Below are 25,488 nucleotides of genomic sequence, written 5' to 3' on the forward strand. Positions count from 1 at the left end.
CCGTATGTTTTTTCTGGGTTTACCGGCAATCAGTTTCAACCGTGGTTATAAAAAGTAAATTTTAAAATGCTAACAGTTATTTTTTGTAACCCCAATCCGCAATACCAATTTATTACTAGTTGCCTCAGGTAGAACCGTTTTCTTGCATTGAAACTTTCTGAAGAACAAAGGTATCTGGTATCTTTGTGCATTTTAAACAAAAAAGTGAGAAGCAAACAAAGAAGTTGGATGTAACTGCAAGAAATCAACTTTTCAGCTATTCCCATGGTAAACGATACAGAAAATTAATAGCATGATATTTTTATAAACATACTTAGTTATACACAAGTAGACGGTACTTACCAGTTGGACAGTGACAAATGAAGTCATTTATCAGATCCATACAAGAACCTCCATTTAGACAAGGCTGCGACCAGCAATCATTTACATTTTCAGAGCAGATCCTTCCTGCAGGTTATGGGGGGTGGGGGGTTATTCAATATTACAGGACAAAAAAACCCACTTTAAATATGTATCTACCACAGATGTGACTGTCAGCCTGCCAGTTTAACAATTATTCCAGTGAAGTCCAACATGTGACTCATATTTGCAACCAGAACAACAATCAGGACATATGCAGTACAAATTTCTGCTTATTGTCCTCGAATCACATCAATAAACCAGCACCTGGTTTATTGAAGATGTGATTTTATTTCATGAGGCAGCTGATTACTTCTGATTCTAGCGGCTCAAAATGTGATTGAATGATTATGTGTTCAGCATGTTGCTGCTTGCGTGAATGCATAAATGCTGTAGCCCTGGTTTTAGTATCCTCAGGGCAAGAGTTAGGAACGGAATTGATTAAAGATTTTTACTGACAAATTTAAAGCTCCGCCAGGTCTGGCCTCTGGCAATATTTCAGACCTCTTAGTTCTCCATGAGCCAGAGAGCTCAGAGAACTAACAGCCCGACATCCTCGGGCACTGCTCGTCTATCTGCACAGCTGTCTATACCAAAGGTAATTGTACTTTCACCATCATGACCCCATACACTGATAGGCACTCCGTTAATCATGTACTGTAAGGTACTCAGATAATTAAAGTATCTGCTGACCGTACCTCCACATACATTCTCTACTAGATATTGTATACCTACTTCAGTAGTAAACCAGCCCCTTTAGCCAAACTACCTGATTACACTTTAATTCACCACTGTTTACACATTCACATCACTTGTAAATCAGGTTGGTACTGAATAAGTAATAGGTGAAGTAGTTTTAAAATTTAAATATAAAAACCCACCAGGTGATTTTTTGTTTGTTTATCTCTTTATGCAAATAATTCGGGGACCACAGTGATGTATACTCTGAGAGCTGTTAGAGTGTTCAGATTATAAAACCACATAAAACCACTGATGCGATATTCTTAATCTCTCGTATTGCTCTTTAGATACAGGTGATCCAACCGAATGTCAAACTAGCAAATGATGCAGTGAACGACGGTCAAGTTAAGGTTGATGTTTTCACACAGGAGTTTAGCTGCTCCTCTCTATTGACCTACCACAGCAGCTGCACCATCAGTTGCAAAGCCAATAAGCCATGCACGTAGCATTTCTTCAGAGGCCCCTTAACAGCAAGGGTTTCTAACAGCAGTATGTGAGACAGCAGCCCCAGTGCACAAGTGCAATTCAACAACTTGAAATGAGAAGCTGCAAATCTCTCCTTTGTAGGGAATTCTGATGTAGGTGATCAGGCGTGTGTTTGACACTCTGTAGGAGTATTTCTAGGATTTTTCCTCACACTCTGAATCTTTTTCATTTTTGTTATTTAGCTAACGGTTGTTTTCACTCTGCAGTGCTTGGGCGATATAATGAAAAGTTGGAATGGAACAGGATACACGTGGGATAAAGGTAATTCGGTGAAGGCGGCAAGATGTAGACCATATATAGATAAAGTCATGTGGGGGGGAAAAAGATTAAGAAAACTCAAAGAAGTCCTGTGAAAAAGTAAGTACATCATTTGAGGCAACTTTATTAGGCAGCCTTATTAAAGCTGAAGTTTTGGCAGTTTGCTGGTCTTGTTAACACAAAGCTGCAGAAATGGCTGATTCTTTGATGAAGTGATTCTTTTCTTTCTGCCACAGATTTGCTGATGTGCTTGGGATCACTGCCCTGTTGTCTGCATGAGCCAATTTCTGTCAAGCTTTGGGTCTCGGACAGATGGCCTCACATTTGACTCTAGAATACCCTGGAATACAGAGGAGTTCATTGTCAACTCAATGACTGGAAAGTGCCCAAGTCCCTTGGCTACAAAACAAGTCCAATTCATGACCCTTCCACCACCGTGCTGACAGTTGGTAAGAGATGTTAGTGTTGATATGTGTTTGGTTATCAGCACAAATGTCCACTTTGGACTTAAAATGTACCGCCATGTTCTCTTTGGAGAAAAGAGGCATTGTCCTGTAAAACCTTACAAACAAGCTGTAATCACTCAGTCTTTTTCTTATTGTACTGTCGTTAACTTCAATATTATAAATGCAAATTAAGACCTGCAGAATCTGAGATGTAGCTCTTGCAGTTTCTCTAAGCATTGCATAATCTTACCTTAGGGTGAATTTGTTTAGACACCCACACTCCTGGGAAGATTGTGACATTAGCACACCTGAATGGTCCAGAAAAGCGAAAGCCAAACCTTCTATTATTATAGAGGTGTTCACACTTACTAATGATCAGTCAGTCAAACGCATTTCCTCCTCATCGCCTTGCTGTTACTTACCATCTTAATTTCCATGGATGCAGTAAGGGTGCACTTAGTTTTTCACAGGACTGCAAAAATTTCTCCTTAACATGACTGCATATAAAATTTTAATTTCATTGCTTTACTCATTAAAAATTATGATAAACCCGCTAATTATATGCTCCATAATTAACATTTGCACACTAAAAACTGCTCCAGAACCTCGTATTCCTGTCACTGGTACTATTAATGACTGTAAACAGCACTGCATTCACATCAGATGGTCTCATACCCTCAAATCCTGGGGGACAGTGGCACCGATAATCACTGATTAGGTCCACACAGGTGGCACCATTTAAACAAGGGAGGCTGTGGCACTCATTTATTTCCACTTCGCAAAGCGGTCCTTCGAATCCAAGCATGCAACGGCAGGTGAAGTTATACTGCTGGTCCAGACAAAAACCATGTTCAGAGCAGCGGTGGTCAACACAGTAATCAATGTCCTCTTCACAGTAGATGCCCGTGTATCCTCTAGGACAAAGGCAGCTAGCAACAGATCAAAGAGAATCTCTTAATACTGTATAGAGTTAGAAGAATTCTTTCAAGCCTGAAGGAAAAGAACAGTAAATGTAACAGCTTTTACAATCATTGACATTCTGGTGGCAGAACAGCCCCAAGACCATCAGGATTTGAGCACTAACCTGTAACTATCAATCTCATCCATACAAGTGCCTCCATTTTGACACCCATGTTCAATACAGTCGTTGACATTTACGCGGCAGTCCTGCCCAGACCATCCAGGGGTACAGATGCATCGGTAAGCACTGCTGTTATTTAACACACAGCGTCCTCCAAAGGCACAAGGCTGTTGATTGGAAATAGATTTTTTTAGATACACACGTCATGAAACCACACATGCTGTTTCATGTGCAAAAAGGAAACTCTTTTATTTTGTATGATATTTTACATGGGGCTGAGCTCATTCAGATTGAAGAAAATATAACCATCTTTTTTCCCCTAATCATTTCTTGCCCCTGGATCCCTGAAAACGAGCTTCATTAAAACCACATGACAAAGTCATGGATACTGATTCATGCTTTATACTGGGGTCACTCAGGATTCCATGTAGCAGCTACATGTCATACAAGACAAGATCAATGGTCACTGAAGGCTAAACCTCCCAAGAGGGGAAAAAAAAATACACCTGCTAGCACATGGATGCGTGTATGCCACCGGGGAAAAACGAAGGGGCAGAGGAAGAGCTTGCTTGTGCAAAGGTCTATAATACAGGCATCATGGCACTTCTGTACAAGGGCCAACACAAGCATTGCTACACAGTGAGCGATCATCTCCATCTGTCATCTGAAGCACTTTCTCTGTTTATGTTAGGCTGCTTAAAAAAATACACACATACATAATATACACATACAAACATACACATCCAAGTCAGGTGGCCTTTTCAGTTCTGTAAATGTGCCCACATTGTTCATGCCAAACACAATCCAAAAATCCTGCCAAAGACAATTCCAGCGTTGCTTTCCTCCAACATAATTTCTTATGTACTATATATGGAAACTGCATTTTTAAAAAATCAAACATTTACTACACTGTTAACATTATTCTGTTCTGCTTTTTATTGTTTTTATTTTCCACACAGCGAAAAATTTCATTTGATTTTTCTGTTAAGAATTTAATAAAACTTTCTTGCCGTTAAAGCTGATTGATATTGCGCAGCTGCAACATCAGATGATTGCTGTGTTTAGGGATTATCATTTAGTGTCAATCTTCTATTTATAAAAGAAAACCATTATGAAAGAACAGTCAACATTTCATAAAAAATACTGACTCTCTGAAACCCACACCTTTTAGTTTGTCGGGATATGTTGTAGTTATATCCAAAACTTTGTCTAGCATAAAAAAATGAAACAAAGCCACAAAATAATATAACCGAGAACTGAGCTTATTTATATTTGCAGACAGTAGACGAGGACAAAAAGCACGTCAAGATTTTTTTTACACACCTGACGGTGCTGAGGACAGGGTACACAGCAGGTATACTCAAGCCCATCAGGGAGATCCAAACACTCAGTATTTGGTGGACATGTGTTGTTGGACAGGGCACAAGCATCTATGTCAACTTCACAACTCTTTCCTTGAAAACCTGCAAGAAAAGATGGAATACATGCAATCTGACTCGAGCAATGCTGGACCACAAAAAACAGAAGTCCTGAAATCAGTGCCACTAGTCTGTATCTAATTTAAGTCATGGAATTAAGGCTGCTCCTCTATATATTTAAGAAACAAGGGCAAAACTGACCCAATTGTGGGTCAGCTGGAGGATTGGCCCCATTTTGAAGCACAGTCGATGATGCTCAGTGTCCTCCACCCCCCCATGTGCCTTCTGAATTTTTAATTTAAACCTGAACACTAGTAACGCGCTTTCCTTTCCTCCTCTTTTTTGCTCTGTTGAGAGAAATGTATATCTGTATACTTTACTTTGTGGCTGATAAAAAAGGTTTACTGTATCACAGCAGACCTTTTTCCTACAAGAAACATTTGTTGAGTAATAAGGAATAATATCTGACGTTTGCTGTGCAAGATGATACACTTAGCATACCCTTTAAGTATATTTGAAGCAAGTGAATACTGCATTACTTTGACATTACACATGTGCTGTTCTATTATGTTTAAACAATATAATATAGACAAAAGTAGGATGTGCTTTAAAAAAAGGTCACAGTTACAGTGGCTTGTAATTTCAGCCATGTACCCAGACTTTTCTTAGTACTCTGGTCCAGCTGTCTGTGGGCTATTTTTTCACATGGCAGGACTCCCTTCACCATAAGAAGATGCAGCAGATGAGGCATATGAGCGGAAGAGGCTTAGGTTTACTGAGATAACAGATGAGATTTAGCAGCAACGCTGGAAAGCCAGGGTATGCCCTGTGGAATTTTGTTACCATGGATCTGCGGCCACATCTAGTACCAGTTTACTCAGGGAGTTAGGGATTCATGATCAGGGATTATGGCAGGCTGCGGAGGCAGTTTCAGAGGCTGCGGAAAAGAACAACTAATGGGAACGGCGGAAAAGAAAAGACAACAGCTTGTGTGCAAAGTATGGATATCTCATATTAAAAATAGGAGATAGAGGAAAATATGTGCGTTACGTAAGCTGTCAAACAACACTATAGCGGCTCTGTAATCATCTTACATGTTTAAGAGCTTTTTGGATTAGGCCTACATTGTGCAATATTGACATAGTGTTGATATCAACAGTAAAAGGGGAATTACGGCTATCGGAGGCAGATATTTTAAACATGTTTGTCCCTAAATATTCAGACCGGCCGGTGTAGATGGGTACAGTCTTGCTCAGCCCACAGAGCAGGTGTAACGGGGGTGGGACACGGTAACTGTTGAGCCCTATAGGGTGTCATGGGTGCAATTCAACTTGACATCTGTGGTGGGAGGTTCCCACTCAGTCCAAACAATGACATAACCATCAGCCCACCCCTCTCTGCTCAGACACTACAGTAATCCCCCGAAAAGGACAGTCATGTCTAAAGCTAAAGAAAAATACAACTCTAAGTAGTGCTCATAGGATTTTTTTCTGCTTTTTTTTTTAAATTGCTGGTCAGAGAATGAAATTAAGGATTCTCATTAAGACTACCAGCGTGGTGGAGACTAGGATGAACCTCACTGTGCTGTGTTCTCCCATATTTAAGAAATTCATATTTGTTAACATAGTTTCATTATGCTTTAAAGGTTTGATGCAAGGGTCAGTAATTGTATCTTTTATAGTAACAGTAGAAGCAATAATTTAATTGACAAAATTCTAATAATAATGATCTAATGAGTGCAGTACACTAAACGGCCACCTCATTAGTTACACCTTGCTGTACTGGGCTGGACCTCTTTTTGCCTTCAAAACTGCCTTAATCCTTTGTGGCATAGTTTCACAAGGCGCTGGAAAGCATTCCTCAATAATTTGGGCCATACTGATATTAAGATGTGATGCGAGTGGAGGCCATTTGAGAATAGAGAACTCCTGTAGGAAGCAGCCATCAGTAGATGGTATGCTGTGGTCAAAAACGGATAGACATGGCCAGCAACAACAGTGTTTAAACAATGCTCAATTGGTATTAAGATGGCCCAAAGTCTAATAAGAAAATATCGCCCAAAACCATTACAACATGTGGTTTATGGAAAAATTCTACTAACTAAGTGATGCAGCAGAAATTGAGACACATCAGATATGTTAAAAAAATTCTGCTGTTCATTTCTGACAGTCCATCCATGCTATCTGTAGTCTCAGTTTCCTGTACTTACAGGAGTGGCACCCAGTGTGGTCTCCTGCTGTTGTGTTTAAGTTTGGTATGTTGTGTTCAGAGAAGCTCTTTTGGTTGGTTGGTGGTTTTGGCTTGGTACAACCTTTGGTCATAATGAGCAGTTACTTGAGTTACTGCTGGCCTTCTATCAGCTCAAAGCATTCTGGTCATTTTAATCTAACAACAACGAGGTATTTTCACTCAGAGAACTGCTGCTCAGTGGAAAGTTTCACTGTTTTGGACCATTCTCTCGAAACCCTAGAGAGAGTAATGTGGGAAAATCTCAGTAGATCAGCAGTTTCTGAAATAATCAGACCAGCTCGTCTGGCACTAACAACCATGCCAACTTCAAAGTCACTGAAATCACCTTTGTTCTCCATTGCTGAGTTTGGACTTTCTTGACCATATTTACATGCCTAAATGCATCGAGCTGCTGACTGACTAATTAGATATTTGCGTCAATAAGCATTTGAATACCTTTAGTTAATTCAGTGTATATATGAAGCTTTTTATGGTTAGGGTATGTGGTTATGTTCATCGCATACATGTGCTTCTACAAGTTCCACCAGTTTGTGTGTGGTCATTAAAAAGTAAATAAAAGGTGTTCTGCTCTTCAACACCTCTAAAAGAATAAGCCGTGTAGGAAATGGATGAATGAATAATACTCCAAGCTACTGTATCATTCACAGTCTTAGACAATGGGGAGTTGTACCTTTGATACTTCAAGGACTGGCAGTTCATCAGTTGCTAAAAATACAATGCCACCTCTGAATGTCACCTTAAATTGCGACTCTAATGTGGCTTGCTTCAGCAACTGATGAGGCGAACAGACTCTGTGACCTGTGTGTCATTAACACTGGTGATGTGCTTTAATGTTTAATTGAACAAGAGTGAACAAACAGAGTTTCATTACCATGAGTGTTACATTTCCCCCAAGAGTCTACAGCAGCTAAAAATAACAGTAGCAAATTCTTGCGAGAAAAACGTCACCTGGACACAAAGATGCTCTGCCCACCATGTCTCGGGTCTGTATATGCAGTGAAATGTTCCAGTAAAGTGGGCAAAAGCAACTGCCAGACACAGAAACTGTGCTGTGCCAACAACAGAAAGCTCCCGTGAGTCGTCCATCAGTTACCATTCAGTGAATGTAAATTCAGACTCAGCCGGTGAGGCACAATAAGCAATTACAGAAAAATTATATTAATGTGAATTTCAGAGTATAATATTTGAGCATTGCAGTTCCATTCATGAGCTCTGGCAATGAGTTTGGTATTTTTTCTCAGCTGTCAATCACAGGCCAAGAGTGTAAACTGATCCTGCAAATAAGGTGACAAAGATGCTGGCTGTGCCTTGTTTCCTCTATCTGGCTCAGCAGAGCATGTTGTGATCAGTCGCATGCTGTGACTACTATAAACAAGGAGATTAATAAAATAAAAACATAGCACTTGGAAAAAAAATAAGTATCTTTGTAAGCAGGATATAACTAAAAATATTTACATATGTATATTTTCATGTGATAAAAGAAGTCATGCTAAATTCAGCCTAATTTCTTTGGTTGGGATGTGTCACAGCCCAGAGACCCTGCTGGCAAAAGTTAATCACCTTTGGTTCCCAGGTAAGCTCCCTGGTGGGGGACAGAACCCCCATAGGGGTGAGGTTGGTGGTACAAAAGCGTGAAAAAGGTTGAGGGAACGTGATATATATACAGGTATAATTAAAAAAAAAAAATACACAAACAACACTTTGCTGATGGTGTTATGATAATCTTTTTTCCCACTAACTTTCAACGTGTTTTTTTTTTTATTATTAATGATTATAGCCAAATGCTAATACCGATACATCGGCGCAAAAGAGACAGGAGAAACACCCTTCAACCATGTTATGACTGTTGATTTTGCACAGTTTGTCCAGCAGGGGGCAACTTCCATGTTGGCAACACCTGTTTGGAACCTGAGTGTAAATGACTAATCTACGATTTTTTATGACAATACACCATGATTACTTTTAAACTGTACTGTTATACTATCTTAGTCAGGATTTCTAAAATCACAACACATAACAAACTTTGAAAGGTGAAGTCTGTTCATCTTTCAAGTTATACAGAAAATATATCAGCTAATATATCAGATTTTTTTAAATCACCAAAGATCTGTATCAGTGTTAAAAATCCTATTTTGAGTTGTGTTTGATGGTGATCGTGCAGACTACCTTGATGATTAGGGAGACACATGAAAAGAGGCACCAGTAAATCTGATTTTAAACAGGTAACAATAAATACATAACTATATATATATATACATATTTTTAAAGTGACTTCACCCCAAACGTGATATTTAATTCCTTTTTTTCTTTTTTTTGACCTGCAAGTTATACTTTGTAACTCCATATCATTTGGGAAGTTACACAACATCATGGCCTCATTTATGGCTCAATCCAGAGTGTCGACATGATCAATGTCTCTGGCTCATCCCACCAGAACCACCAAATGGCGTGCTTTCTCGAGCCAAGGATACAGTAAACATAAATTACCTACATCTTTACTACAATAAGGTCTAGTTTTGGACATAGCACATACCTGTAGGACATTGGCAACTGTAGTCTCCTAGCAAGTCACAGCACTTGCCATTGTGCTGACAAGGTCTGGAGTCACACTCATTGATCTCAGTCTCACAGTTTGTTCCTGGGGAAAGAGGTTTTAGATGTAATAAGCGGCATTATATATCGCCACATTATTTTCACACAGTCCCGACCTCTGCACCCCAACATATTACAGTTCATCTTTCGTGTGAATTGTTAAAATGCAGCACTCTTTTCCTGAATGAGTCAGCCTAGCATAAGACTGAAAGCAGGGGGATACTGCTAACCTGCTTCTGTCTAAAAACACACTAATTAATGCATATTTACAGTGTTTGCTCTGTGGAAAAAAAAGTAAAAATCCCGACTAGGGGCTTATGTGCTGCACTAGTTTTTCAACTCAGGGCATTGACAACCGGGAGTCTTGTTATCACTGTGACGGTGCCAGACAGATGCTGGTGGGCAGATGTGTTTTTTTGTTTGTTTGTTTATTTGTTTTTTATGCTAAAGCTGGATTAATTGGCTGCTGGCTTTAGCTTCAGACTTAGTGTACAGATATGACAATAATATCAATCTTCTCTTTAGACCTTCGGTAAGAAAATGAATGAGCAAATTTCCCCCCCAATTTTTTTAAAGAGTTGCCTGAAACTGTTTTAAACCATTTCTCCTGAAATAATAATTAGGTTGCAAACATTCACCTATTAAGATGCTCTAGGAGTCAAGTGGTGAGGCCAAGTTTATGCACAAGAGAAAACAGGCGCTTGATAGCATGGGCTCAGTTTCTTGTTAAGAAAATGGACATTTAATGACAAGCTCTGTCTGAAAAAAAGCAGATGATGTGTGGGACGGAGGTTGCCTTAGAAGAGATTTGCTTGGTGCTCAGCTGCCTCAGCAGCTGCTAGTTCCACTGCTGTGATTGGGGGTGGATGCTTTCCCGTGCAGGTTATTAATTTAAAAAGTCCTGTCATCAATAACAGAGGTGCAATGACATGTAGTGAAAGTCCCTCCTTGACAGCGGCAACCTCGTGCTACGGCACAAACACTATGATTGATAACATCTGCACGGCTGATGGTACAGGTCATTATATATAAAAAAAATGCTATGCAGTGCAACAGCAAATTATACAAATTTGTCCTACTAAAATCTGGAAAACAGCTAAAATCCTGTCTGGCTGTAAGTAAAATCAATTATACAGCTTTTTAATGAATATTTAATGATGTGGATTGTTGAGATTTATAGGACAAAAAATAGTGTTATCCAATATATAGCAACTGTTTCAAAAAATGTAAAAAAATAAATAAAAAAAAAATGCACATTTCACAGTTTTCTAAATGCACAGTCCTGAATCTTTTGGAGATTCTGAACTTTTTCAATATAAAAATAAAAAAATACTAGCATCTAACCTTATAGTTAATTAAAAATACATAAGAGTCCACATAAATGTGAAAAATAAAGCTTTCCACAAGGAAACCTGGATGCCGGGGTTGAGTAATGTATCCTAAGTTATAATCTATGATGAGTACAGTGGGATTTCAGGGCGAAGCTTGAAATTAAATTGGGCTTCCTATCCTGGATGGGTAGAAATTCCAGTGCAAAAGTCCTGAGATGCCAGAAAATGATGAATTCTATCAGTCACTAAGAAGTGCCATGGTGTAAGAGACAATTTTCCATTACTGAAGTGGCAACAGATTTCAGCTTTGAACGGGGAGGGGGGCGAAACGTGTTCATGTAGTGCTATGTAAGGGCTTATCTGACTGACAGCTGAGTGTGTCAGGACTTAAGGCTAGATTGTGAAATGTGCTATAGGCCAAAACCTGAGTGCACCAGATTGGAAAAAAATCACATGTGCTGGCTGTTTAAGTAATAAAACAACAGAGGAACAATTCAGAGCTGTACCATTACAACCTTTACAGTAAACACAATGTTTGGCAGTGATGACAATCTGTGTCATTCCATTTTTGTGTCGATGAACGTCTTAAATAATGTAACTAGGTCTAAACAGAGCTGTGTATATTTTGTATCACTGTGACGGTTTGCTAATCATATAAAAGCGTGATACAGTGAACTGAGAAATGCAACCGAAAAAGAGATGAAAAGAGTCTTTCTTTCTTCGGCAGATTGAACTGTTTAGATAAACAATTCTTCAAACATGATCTTCTGCTATGGAGTACAATGGCAGCTGTGACCGAGATAAAGAATACAACTTCTAATCACATTTTGTCTGTCTCTGTGAATTTGCTCAACCTTTTTAAGCATGGTAAATAAAAAAGGGTTAATCTTCTTTCCTACAACTGCTCCTTTTGTTTTTTCGTGCCTCTGCATTGTTTATTCAACCACTGTCGCTGATAGCTTAACAAGTTTCGCCCATGTTCCGAGCTGGCAGCTAATTAGGAAGCAGTTTGCCAGATTACTTGGATTAAACGCAATCAGCAGCAGGCCGTAGAAATGTCGAGCAGGCGAGGCCGCTGATAAGTAAGCTTCAAGGTAAAACAAATAAAAAAGTCACATCACAAATATTACTGGATTTTGCTTTAAATCTGTGCTTGGCTCGTGATTCACCACCAATCCCTGGCCTGAATTAGATATTGTAGTGTTAATTTCCACTTGGGAGACAAGAACACTTATGTTCTTAGCGGTAGTTGCTAGTTTTGTGCTTCTCTAGACAAAGTGAAAATTTTTTCCCTCTAGGCTACGTCAGGTAGTGCAGCAGATTGAGAACAAATGGTACTAATACTACTACCGCAAATATAAAATGTACAGGTCACCCCAGGGATGTTTTCTTTGTTTTTTATTTTTGTTCTCCTCCCCGAGGAGGTCAGAGGTCAGCTATGGAACAGCAGCCCTTGAGCCAGCTGTGGTTCGGTCTTTTGAGATATTAATTAAATCAGATTCTTGAAAAAGAAATTACAGCATTAGACGTCTATAACAGAACTACAATGTTAACCCTGCTATGTGCCAAGGCAGAGGGACTGTTTCGAGATTGCATCATGGAAGCTGCGTGGATATTAGCATATGGCTGATTTATGGATTTATATTTTTTAAATGTTCCACAGAAAGATCAAGAACATATTCTCATGAGGTTTGTTTGTGTTTGGGGATCTAGCTATGGATTTAAGGTTGGGTTAACATTGTGTGTCTACAAATACGTAACATGATCGACTGATGTCTGAACTCTTCATGAACACCTTGACCACGTTTGTATGTCTTTTTCTGTTAGCTATGCATAATGCATTGTTTCTATGACCAAGCGACAGTGGAGAATAGATTTCCCTTTCAAAGTGGTTTATGTGACATAAAATTTTAATGTACACTTGCCAGTTAATGAGAAAGAACAAAGAAAACAGAAGAAAAAAAACATTTTCTGTCACTATAGACGACATTCAAGCATGATACCAATTATGTACTTTTAATGGAATACAAGAACATCTCATAAGTTCTTTATGGATTTTATGCCTTTTGCTTTAAACCACCAACAAAAGTCAAAATGTATAATTTATGATTTGCTCTTAGCATGAAAGCGCCATGTCAAATGTCTTGCATGTGGACTGCGGATTCGCCGTCTTAAAACAGTAAAATATTCCGAAAACGACAGCACTCCGTGGCTTTGTGTGTGTCTTGACTTTAGCTGGTGCTTATATAACAAGATGTCAAGAAATGTCAACAGCACGTATCTGTCAGCCTCTGCCAGTTTTACAACAGATTTTCCCCAAACATTAAGGTTAAGAAATCAGTCATTCCTCATCCCATAACCGGCATTCCAACTGTGTGTACAAATTAGCCCATATCCTGAGACATGTTGCCAGGAGACAGATGGACAGACTCACTGAAAAGGAACAAAAAGAGATAATAAAACAAAGATATCTCACCTGTAAAGCCAAGGGGACATTTGCAGGTGTAGTGAGGGGGAGATGTTGGCTGATTTGTTGCAATGCATGTTGCCCCATTCAAACAGCTGTTTGGCTTTATCTGACAGGCATCACCCACATATTGACAATATTCTCCAACCCAACCTGGGGCACAAACACACTGCAGGAATGCAGAAAATTATTCATAAGATCAGTGATAGAGTAAAGTATACATCAACCTATAACAAAATGTATCATACAGAGCACACTGTATTAGAGAGAAATCATTGAATCGTGCACATTTTGAGCCTGGAGAGGAATGAATAAATCACAGCTTCAAATAAATTTCAGTTCACCAAAAATTACTTCGAGAGATATTAAAGATGGTTTAATTGGCTTTGAGACGTTTCCAACCTCAAGATTTCTACCATCACCACAATATAATGGAGATGAATATAATTTTTGACAGTCAGAACACAGTGAACAGCTTTAAATAAAAATTCACAGTACTTTTTTTTTGCCTTTTCATTAACGCAAATTCAATTATGCAGTTGTGAAGACTAAAATCCTGGATGGACAATAAGAAGAATCTGATCCAAATAGGCTAAAACAGGGTTTCTTTCTAAATGTTTCTTTGTCACAAACACGAGGTGTTACAAAGAGAAAAAACACAAACACTACTCTCTGTAGCATTAAAATGATTGTATGTGATCTCTAGTTGTGCATGTGGAGCTTCTACATGACACACTAACCAATTTATTACTACCCACAGTAAATATTTATTCACATTAAAACCCCAAAAGTCACAAAAATATAAGAAAATATTAAAAGAAAAACTTGCACTTGCAGTTAGCAACAATTTTTGACTATGTCTGACCAAAAGTGCACCAACATAAAGCATCTAAAAGTAGATCGTAGATAAAGAACCCTATCAGTGGTCTAATGGAACAAGACTGATGGAGAATAATTAGGAGCTATGGGGCATTACAGAGCACTCTCAGGTGTTGTAAAAAATGCAGACATTTGAGAAGACTGAGAAACTGGGAGGCAAATTAGACCAGGACCTGTCAGTCTGAACAAAGCTTCCACATATACACTGGGATTTAATGACTTAGAATTGGATTACTGCTTTCTGTAGACATAACTACCACTGATGTTTCTGTAATTCTCTTTGTGTTCATTGTCACATAGACAACATTAGAAAAACCCCCAAACATTTAAACATGTTTAAACCAGGTCGTATCTCTGTATTTGTACTGCATGCACTTTATATTCAGGGACAACTGTAAGAATATCACGCAATCATTGCCATTCTGAAGCATTCATCATTAAACTCAATCCAGTGCATAACTGTTGCATCATTAAAGCAGATTTTATAGTCTAAAAACGAATACTCGCTAACAAAGAAGCCACACACCAAACAGATTCACAGAAAGGTCAACATGCTCAAATTTCTGAAAAGTGCAAAAGGTTACAATACACCATTTAGACCAATATTACTCTGGAAATGATCAAATGCAATAACGGAGAATGGACCACTCCCATGTTTTTATCACAAAAAAGATTAAAAAAATCTTACTACCGAAACAGAACATTTATTTTATGAATCATAACTACACTTATGAATGAGTTCACGCTGTGTCGACTCTGTATGTGTCATGAGTCATATTTCGTGGGCTTTATTGCATTTCATTATGACTGAAACATTGAATTACTTACCTGATATCCGCCAATTACACTCAAGCACAATCCCTCATTTAGGCAGCTGATATTGAGCAGACTGCAGTAGTCAATTATTTCTTCACAATTCTTCCCAGAAAACCCACTCAGACATCTGTTGAGAGGCGGTCAGTGTCATCAAAATCAATTCACCTTGAGCTTTAAGCACTAACAAGCAATGCTGTGTTGTTTCTTTATACGAGATTTCTGGGATTCTAATTCAGTTTTCCGCATGATCTGATTCTGATAAAGACACGGGCGTGCCGCTAATCAGGTTACCATTTTTTACCCATTTTCTGAAATGGGTGATGTTAGCATATCATTACCAAATCAAGCTCTAATGTGAATCAAATTAACTATACTGTATAATATGCCAAATATACACTTCCCTATATTTGTATTATATTTGGTTCTCATTTAGTCAAATTTTTTGTGTGAGAGTTTTTAACTGATAAACAAATTAAACCAGTTTATCTGTTTTGTGGTCTGGTACAGTTTAATATCTGGATATCTTGAAAGATGGCAGATGCAAAACAAATGAAATGAATGGCATGAAATGGAAACGTTTTCATAGGAAAAGCATTTAAGTCTCTGTTTCAACTCTCAACAATGACTTCCTAGAGCTCTTAAGACAACTTTAAATCCTGCTCACATCAAAAGGTGGAAAAAAAAAAATCAAATTTTTATTCATTCTCAGAGGGAGACGCATTCATAAGAAACGCGAATCATCTTCAGGAAGAGACTATGATGTTCCCATTATTAGATCTCCCTCTTACCTGCAGATGTAACCATTTCCCCTGGACACACAGGTGGAATTGTTCAAACATGGTGATGGACTACACAGGCTGTTCTGCCTCGTGCACGCTGTGGCCACACTACCATCTGCACAGACACATTCAGAACCCTGCATGGGAGAAGCAATACAACCTAGATCACCTGCAAGCCTGGGATAGGACACTTACATTACACAAAAGGTACATTAGATTTCCAAGTGTAGGAACACGGAACATTATCAATAAAAGAGCAAATGACCGTAGTGATAAAAATGGGCCTTCATTGAGTCACAGTTATATTTGCTACAGACTTCTACACTTTCATTAAATATAATCTAAATAAATAATAGGTTTTACATTCGTTTTAATATGATTTTTAGATATGAGAGGCTAACAAATGTTAATGTTCTTGTAATTCAAAGTTAAACAGATTATGCTTCTAGAAAAAAATATATATGTCAAGCAGCAGCAATAATGTGCATTATGTTGATAAATGTCCCTTTTAGTCTTCTCTGCTCGGGTATCCTTAGGTGGGTCTCGAAAATGTGTAGTGCACTTGGCAAACTGTAATGAACAAAACAAAGGTCGTAGAGAAAGACAATTAGACCACTGCTGTATTTTCCCCAGAGTATCCTCTAGAGCATTAGAAACACTACCACCTCTGCAAAATGTATGAGTACACTAGCATTTCCCGTGAAAGGTGCAAATTGCAGCAGGCATCCAATTACAAAAAGGTTCTGATGAGAGCCATTTCAAACTGGCACTTAAATATGGACTGGGTCATTCAATCAAAATGTTAGAGAAAGCAGACACCCTTTCCCACAGCTCATCTTCACCAGGAAACATTAATTGCTCCTGGAGCTTTTAGAATGAAGGCATTTGATCTCGCTTCAAGACACTATTAATTTTCATGTGCCATTTCTTGTTTACGTCCCACTGAGGGAAAATAAATAAGGGAAATAAAGTCCTCACGCGATCCCCTGCAGTGCACATTTGTTCCTCCTGACATGGGTACGACTTGCAATCGAAGTTAACTCGAGATTCGCAGTAGAGGCCCGCAAATCGTTCCGGACAATGACAAACAAATCCTGTGGGACTCTCTTCACATGTACCACCATTTCTACATGGATTTGGGTCACAGGAGGCTTTCCTCTTCTCACACGGTGGGCCTGCAAAACCAGCAAAATAGATTACTGCACTTTTATTTAGAAACTATACTGCGTCTACTGGCGTTCTTAGCATAGCATGAACTGAACTATTCTGTATACTCTTGAACCTCAAATATTAAACATGGAAATTAACAAGCATGGAATGACTTCAAAGAATTTTCATGCCAGAAATGAAATGCAGATGTAATTTAGAAACCAAGAATGAAGGGATGACTGACAGGTTTAATCATTTACACAGGGTAGTGGCATGTGTAGGGCCATTTCCTGGCACTATGCATGCATAACATTAAAAAGATGCTCCCACAAATAAACTTGATGCAAGACTGACTGTACACAGAGTCACCGTGTCTTGTTATCCTGTATTTAACTGATGATTTACTATCCTAAATTGGTAGGATGACGTTCCCACCAAAGCCAAAACAATGAGTCAAAAGTAAAACTCTCAAATCATTCAGACATGAAAAATCACAAACTAGCAGTATAATAACAGCTGTCACTTAAGTTGCTTAGCTCTACATGTAGTTTACAGCAGTCTTGTGTCTGTACAGAGTAAAATAATAATTTTATATCATATTCACCTCAGGGAAACCAAACCCGCAGCGCCAAACACAAATTATTGGGAACCGTTCACCTAAAAATCTATTTTTTTTCCTGAAAGCTATAAAGATGGAGTCGATTGCATCGCCTCCTCTTGTTTTTTTTCCCGTTTAGCCCGCATGATGGAGAACTGCCTCAGTCTCAGGGTAATATGCTTCCTGCTGTGTGTGTGTATTTAAATTTGTGCTTGTGCCATACAGCGCCGCTGCCATCCCATTAAATCAGTCCACACAGCACACACAGCATTTACATCACGAGCGTAAACAGGAATAGTAGTTGTTTGATAACACTGTAAAAAGCCTCACTCGTAATATAATTAAATATGGGATAAACCTGAGCTAATTAAAAGCGGTCTGGTTTTTATGAGGATAAAAAATGTGAGGAAAATATCTGGTCTGTGATTATTCCTGACAGTTTCTCCATGTTTGAGTGAGGAAACAGACATTTCTATTGTGGAAGTATCTTCCTAAGACTAGTAGTCACAGTAATACTCGGCACAGTAGCTGCCAAATGATCTATGAACACTGAATTGTATAAACTGAGAAGCCTAATGCATGAGGCCAATAGTTATATGTGTATGTGGTTTATGCCACATAGGTTTGTAATTTTATTATTATTGTTGTTTTATTTATTATTATTCATTTTTATTATTTTTAGTTTCTATTATTGCAGTTTTTAACATTTTGTGATATGCCGATTATTGCAATAACACATACTGTGATTTATCACATTTTTCACCTGCAATTTATATCCTCAAAGTTAAACTATGACAATATCTGTGTTATCCAATAAGATAAAGCTATTGCACCTATTATTACTTTTTCTTATGTTGTTGCTGCAAACCTGACATAAATGTTTTCATTAGATGGAATGGGGTCAAGTTCACAGTTAAATGTAATATTTCTAAAAATACAGCAATTACCTGTAATATACTGCTTAAAATCACACATCTGTTGCTGTCTATATAGGCAAAAGTTCACATTTACCAAAAAATCATATTTGACTATTACATTTGTGCTCAGCAACCTTCCTGTTTTATTGAAATATAACCAGAATACAACCAGCTGGCAGCCAAAGATTGATTCAGACTGATGGCAACATGTTAGGAATATGCCTACATTTATAAATTAGATGGCAATTATTTACAAAACTTCAGTCAGTGATTGCAGTCAGTCAAAGTCTTTCTACAACTGTTTGTAGAAAGGCTCCTTTCTATCAGGCGTCCTGGTGTGTTGGATGATTTTTTTGTGTTTGTTTGTTTTTGGCTGCTGTGATTTAATCTAAGTTTGCTCAGCTAATGTTACCTCAGGATGGTGGTGCATGAGATGAACCCTGTAGTTCGTAGTATTTTCAGAGTATTTTAACTTATTTAATTAAATATCAATATTTGGTGCCCTTCTATCGATATAATATTGTCACACAAAATCTTACAGTAAACTGCTGTATCGATTTTTATTAATGCATGGTAAATGTCCTGGAACAGTTTTATACAATAGCTCAAATACTATTTTATTTTTAATACTATCTTCTTATATTTCACTGTTCTCATATAATGTTTTAAAAAGTATACAAGTTTATTCATTAAATCCTGCTGTATTATTCAATATTTTTATGCGCACAACACAGTGTTGTTGTTTTTTAATTATTTATACATCATTAGATATGCACCAAATTAAAGTTAACAAAGATTTATAACTGATAAACATACAGTTTACTAAGTAGCGAGCGCTACAGCTTTAAGCATATTGTAAGCATTTTCTTAGATAAAGTAATTTTGACCTAAGCTCTAGCCAGCAGTTTAATTTCACAACTGTGAACTTAACCAGGGACAACGTAATGCTGCAGTGATATTGTGCACAAAGGATAAAATTAGACTGAAATCACTGCAAGGTCAAGGTGAATAAATTTTGATGTTATTCCCTTGTGAGGTTTTTTTTCCTTTCTCACATGATGCCTACACATTTATCTTTCTAGTGACTTCTTTTTTTTTGTGCATATTTTCTTTAATCCCCCTGCTGATACAAGTGCTCATGTCCCAGAGGCTCCTCCTAGCCTCCTCTGTGGGCATCAATCTTACTGTGCCCAACTTCAGAGTTTGCTTTTTGCTTCAGCTCATTTTACATCAGAAATTGAGTTTTCAGAACTGGTCCACTCAAAGCTGCACCTCTATAAACTGCTTTCCCATAGAATTTCCATCTGTCATATGTATTAATGAAGCATAATAATGATAATTCCCTCTGTAAAATGCTAACAATGTTAGTTAACACCAACGATGGTTTATATATTTATTACAGTCATTTACATTTGTGCTCTCATCTCAAATGCCATTGTTTCTGCAGTGATTTTGAATTGCATCCATCTAATATGCATAAAACACCAGCATGTCAATGCCTAATTAAAACAGTTTAACAAGGCTAATGACTGCATATATACACCAAATTAAACTTTCAAAACTTGGCTTTATTACCAACAAGATCTTAGAAACAATTAACACTGTATTCCAAATGAAAATGGTCTTATAAAGATGGTAATACTTAACAACAAATGCCCTAGAGGTAGAGTAGAAGAGAGTCAAATCAAAAGAAAATCTCATTTGAAACATCCCATGAGTTTGGCTCATTATTCTCTGCGCATAGACTTTGGCCTGTGAGGGCAGCCAGCACTGGAGCAGCCACTAACTTCCACTTGATTAATGAGCCAACTGCAGCAGGGAGGTAAAGGAAGCACGAGCTCTACAGAACTCCCAAGAAGCTGATGGGACACCAAGACACCATGACTGTGCGAAAGCACCCAGTGGAGTCTGCTTATTTGAGGGAGCAGCAGCAATTAAAGCAAATTACAAGAAGCTGCAAAAGCAGTCAGAGCATGTAAGTCCACAATTTGTTTCTGATGGAAATTATAGGAATTATCTATTTGAATTCAAACAAGGGCAGATGTTTTTTTTAATAGGGCCAACTATTTGGTTTTAACAAATGTAAGTAGCTGGTGATCATTATACTGTCATCACTGACAGCTTGGGTTAAAAGGCTTGCAAAATGCTTCTTTTAAATGAAACAAAACAAAACAAGAGCAAAAAACAGCTAACACAAAAATCATTTGAGTCTTTTTTTTTTACTAGTTTCACTCCCAATGCTGTAGTTAGAGAAAAAAGTAAAATTTCAAAGAGCAATTCAGACTTGAATAAAAGGAAAATATGATAAAGTTCATGTGAACCAAAGTCTAGGAACTAACATAAGTATAATGTCCTCTACCTGATCAAAAATATTCAGTATTCAATTCAGCAGGTATCTGGCATTCACTACCAACAAGGGGATGAAGGCAAAGTGATAATTTCCTCTTTCAAAGATTTTGAAAATTATCCTGTAATCTTGCTACAGTAATCTTTTTCTCTTTTAAATCTTCAGAGCCATTTCATAAAACATCCAAGAATACCTTTTAAAATGACTTTTTTTTTTCTCCTTCTATTGTATGGCCTTAATAATCTCTTGTTATAAAGAAAAAAGAATATGCCAGACAGTACTGGAAGTAACCTTGAAACAACATCTCTAAAATAATAAGCTGAAAGCATGGGCTGGACTCGAAAGGCAAAGCTGTGACACTTCAAGAATGCTGCCAGGACAAATTGTGCTCCAAACAAAACAATGAATCAATGTGAAAAGCCACTTGGAGATTTTACTCCAGAAAGTTCATTGCAGGCTTGATTTTTATAGCCGAGAGTGATATCGAGGGCAGCCCGAGGAGCATCTAGGTCTTGTAACCATTTGTGTGTGATAACGATTGACACGACTGTAAAAAAATACAGCGGATGAGGCTAAATAATGAGCGAATCACTAATGTGCCATACATCTTCGCCACAGCAAAAGTCCCACTCAGCGCCTATACATGAGCGTCCAGCACTGTCTCTGAAGTGGATGGTTTTGGCTGGCAGTGAAAAATGTGTCACAATGCTCTTTGATTTTCTTTTGTAAGTGATTCTTACAGACGGGGATCAGCTACTTTAACCCTCAGCCTAAATATAATATAACCATGCAATTTGTCTCTGTGAATATGAGCACAGCAGAAGCAACGTGATGGATTTCCAAATAACTATATCCAGTTCTCAGATGTATATTAATTCTGCCTTTTCTGTGTATCAACTTTACATCACGTGTGTTGTTTCTGTTGTGACCTAAAAAGGTGGCGCGTTCGTTTTATCCTGAACTTGGAAGCCTGATGTGTGCCACCTGTAAACTGTAATTATAAATACTATCATAAATGGGACTTATTCTTCAAATAACGAGCACTGAATAATATTCGTTCTTATCTTTACGCGCTCAGCAGAAACAATACACTATAAATTACATTTTACCTGATTGCTGTAAACCTTTATTTTATTATCTCCGGCACGCTCCGTTAGCTAGCAGTATAGCCCAGGCCCTTTAGAGCGGCACATCACTGGTTGTAATATGAGGTATTTGATTTGAAGTGGCCCCTTCATATATTATGATGACAAATATAACATCGAGTGGGATCAAGTTTATAGCCCACAAGGAAATGCTGATCTTTTTATGATTTATGATGATTTGAAGATAGCCCTCCTGTTTGAGGGAAATTACATGGTTCTGGGAGGTGAGGGAAAAAACTCTTTCCATTGTGCTTTGTATACAGAATTGCAGTAAACTGTGTGATTTGCCTGGCAGTGATTAAAACTGTGACATGCTGTTTAAAGAGCAGCTCTTCATTGTTACTGAGCCAGACAGTCCATCTACGTTATATAAACAGCCTTCTAAAATAAGAGATGCTTACCAGAGAAACCAGTGTCACAGATGCATTTGAAGGATGCAGGTGATATTTGAAGGCATGTCCCATTTTCACAGATGCTGTCACAGTTTGCTTTCCCAATGATTTCAGAGCAGTTAACCCCTAAAACAAACAGCCCATTAGATGATTATTCACAGAGGACCAGACACAGAAAAAAACAGTAGATGAGCAGAATTAAGTTTGCTTGCATGCGCAGAGGTCTAATGCCTTTTATTTTAATTTTGTTAAGGAAAAAAAACAAAGTCATTACTGTAGATTATTCGGCAAGGAGCTTAAGAAGGAAGTCATCTGGAGCACAAGCGATGTAAAAATTAATTCTGTTTGCATTAAATGAGAGTGTCAGAGGGTTATGGTGAAAAACATTAACTTGATGTGTTCAATAAATCCATAATTCAGAAGCTGCTTTTGCATTCTTTCAGCACATGAGTATGTCTCTCATAAACACTTCGACAAACTTTGATTTTGTAGCAAATGCAACATGTTACAGCCACAAGTGATGTATAGGACTATTTTTAGATGCTCTGACCTAGCCCTTATTCAAACAATTACGAGAACTCAATAAATGGGATCAGTGACATTTGTGCTCACCTGTAAAATGTGGAGGACACAGACATTTATATGTTCTGTAGTGTGGATCTGTCGATCCATTGCTCAAACAGACTCCTTTGTTTTCACAGGGGTTATCCAAACAAGCATCAAACTTTTCACAAAACCTCCCGGAATACTTGTGGTGACATCGACAGTGGAATGCACTCTCTCCGACTCCTGTCTGACAGACACCGTTCCCCGAACAAAGTCGAAGCATCGGGGAACTCCGACAAAGTTGAGTTTTAACTGTGACGTTCAGCCTCAAACCTAGCGTGCACAGCTGTGTGTCTCCTTCGTGCAGCGCAATAAAATAACGGTGACCCGGCATGAGCCACCTGGCATCGACTTGCTCTCTTTCATTTATGTTGTGAGGGAAGAGAAACTGATCTTCTCTCTGTCCAGTTGCAGAACAGCTTTCAAAGTTATCTTTTGACACATTTAGGAGTTTGATGCCATACGACTTGAGTGTTTCATCAGCAGACATCAGCAGTTTGTCTCCATGTTGTAGCTGAAGTGGGCATATCTGTGGGAAGTTGAAAGGCTGCTCACTTGACTCGTCTCCCCGCTGGGAATCCCAACACTCAGAAACACTCCTGCAGATGTTCCCTATTAGAGTCCAATTCATTTGGATTGTGTGTTTTTTAAGGTGCCATTCGGTTGAAGCTTGCCTGTTGCAAAGTATTTGGCAGTGGATCATATGAATGGCCACAAAAATGAGACTCACGTGAAACAATGACGATCTCATGTCTCCTCTTTCTTTGTATTTAATCCAAATCAGTTTGGGACTTTTAAGATCAACTTCATGTGATGCTTTACTCCAAAGTCCACCAAAGTAGCAATCGCCTGAAGAAAACAAAGAGATTTTTTCAAACATGTTTTACGGCTACACACTGTTGCTGCTTAAAACTTTATCCAGAGCACTAGAAGTGACTGAGCCCACGCTGTTATTATGAAGATTTCATTTTACAATAACACCACAGACTTATGGCTTCCGCGAGGGTAGCAGGAGCTGTCATAATCATATGCAGTGCTGCTGACCACCAAGTGTGTCACAGCAGCCTCAGCCTCCCGGAGGTTTCTACAGAGAGTGACAATGTCAGATAAAATATTCTCTCTCCCCTGCTGGTGCCTGATACCTCAGTGTCAGGCAGCGAGATGAGTTAAAGCAGACAGCATTGTCTTCCTCCCTCAGGCCTTTTTCATACGTGTGCGCCAGATAAAACAACAAAGTAGAGAAGCCTCGCTGCAAGAAAAACTCTGCTTCTTGATCAGCTCACAAGGGCTGATATGAATAACTGCATGGCGATAAGTAATAAAACGCTGAATATGGAACACCAATATCAATAGAAGAGGGAGTGATAAAATGAATGAGATTGCAAGTATTGTCTTGGGGGTTCTGTGGGGACCCAGAAGACTTCATTTACACCAGATGAGGATGACTATTGTGTTTCACCGAACAAATTGGAAACCTGTCGGCTGATTTGTGAGAAAAAAAATATTGAATTAAAATTTTAATAAAAGAGGACAAAATGTGGGCTAGGTTTAGTGATTGCAGAATAATAATTGCCAGCACCTGTGCAATCACCATTTACATGTAGTTATCCGTTTTTTAATTAACTTTTATTTAAAGTTCTTCAGTATTTTTACATTGACAATGAATCAAAGGAGATTAGATCAGATATGAAAGGATTCATTCATAGCAACAGAGCAACCCTTTATTTTTTCAGCATTTTGATGTTTTCTATCTGGTGTGAGCGGTGCTGGTGAAGAGCCAGTCCTGCTTCAGTGCCTTTTGACAATAAGCCTACACTTCAAAAAGTATGAAACCCGTACATTAGAGATCTATAGCAGAAGTTGTGGTCCTTGTGTGCGGGAGGAAAAAATGTGACAGATGTGATCCTTCTCCATAGTTACAGTAGTTCCAATTTTGGGTCTGGCAATTTTGTGATGCCAAAAAAAGTGGCCAGACAGACGGGACACTGATGCGCTGTAAAAAGATGTCATTTTGGCAGTCTGTTGGTTTTAGTGTAAAAGCACCAAAAAACACATGATTGAGATTCTTGCCAGAATATTGTAACTATACTGTAAAACAAAGCACCTCACAAACTTCTCATAATTATAAAACAGGAGAAAAAAAATCAATGAATGTCATTATGAGATAATAAAAAAAAGCTCTTAAAAAACTCAATAGATATTCAAAGAAATTTAATTTGTACATTAAACCCTTTTTTTGAAAAGGAAAGACTTTGAGCAGATCTGTTTACATAATAGTCATGCCAGGAATATCGAGCTGCTAGTGGAACTAATGATTCAAGTTCTTGTAAAAGCAAGTTTTAGGTATTTACGTGGAAGTTTTTATAATACACAAAGGAATCCTGGTTCGAG

At 38.2% G+C, this 25,488-nt stretch overlaps 1 protein-coding gene across 1 annotated transcript in view; it reads right to left on the bottom strand.

Moving 5' to 3' along the window:
• eys (eyes shut homolog) overlaps positions 1-25,488 on the bottom strand; it is a 160,887-nt gene that overhangs the window by 128,860 nt on the left and 6,539 nt on the right. Inside the window, exons 2-11 of the mRNA XM_025897452.1 lie at positions 22,501-22,617; positions 16,922-17,118; positions 15,953-16,080; positions 15,177-15,291; positions 13,479-13,638; positions 9,613-9,717; positions 4,735-4,874; positions 3,415-3,578; positions 3,006-3,259; positions 343-447 (exon numbers count right to left, since the gene is read on the bottom strand). Coding sequence (XP_025753237.1) covers positions 343-447; positions 3,006-3,259; positions 3,415-3,578; positions 4,735-4,874; positions 9,613-9,717; positions 13,479-13,638; positions 15,177-15,291; positions 15,953-16,080; positions 16,922-16,942 — 1,192 coding nt within the window. The 5' untranslated portion in view covers positions 16,943-17,118; positions 22,501-22,617. The remainder of the gene's footprint in view (positions 1-342; positions 448-3,005; positions 3,260-3,414; positions 3,579-4,734; positions 4,875-9,612; positions 9,718-13,478; positions 13,639-15,176; positions 15,292-15,952; positions 16,081-16,921; positions 17,119-22,500; positions 22,618-25,488) is intronic.

The sequence above is a fragment of the Oreochromis niloticus genome, linkage group LG13, assembly GCF_001858045.2.
Source record: "Oreochromis niloticus isolate F11D_XX linkage group LG13, O_niloticus_UMD_NMBU, whole genome shotgun sequence".
Classification (NCBI taxonomy): Eukaryota; Metazoa; Chordata; class Actinopteri; order Cichliformes; family Cichlidae; genus Oreochromis; species Oreochromis niloticus.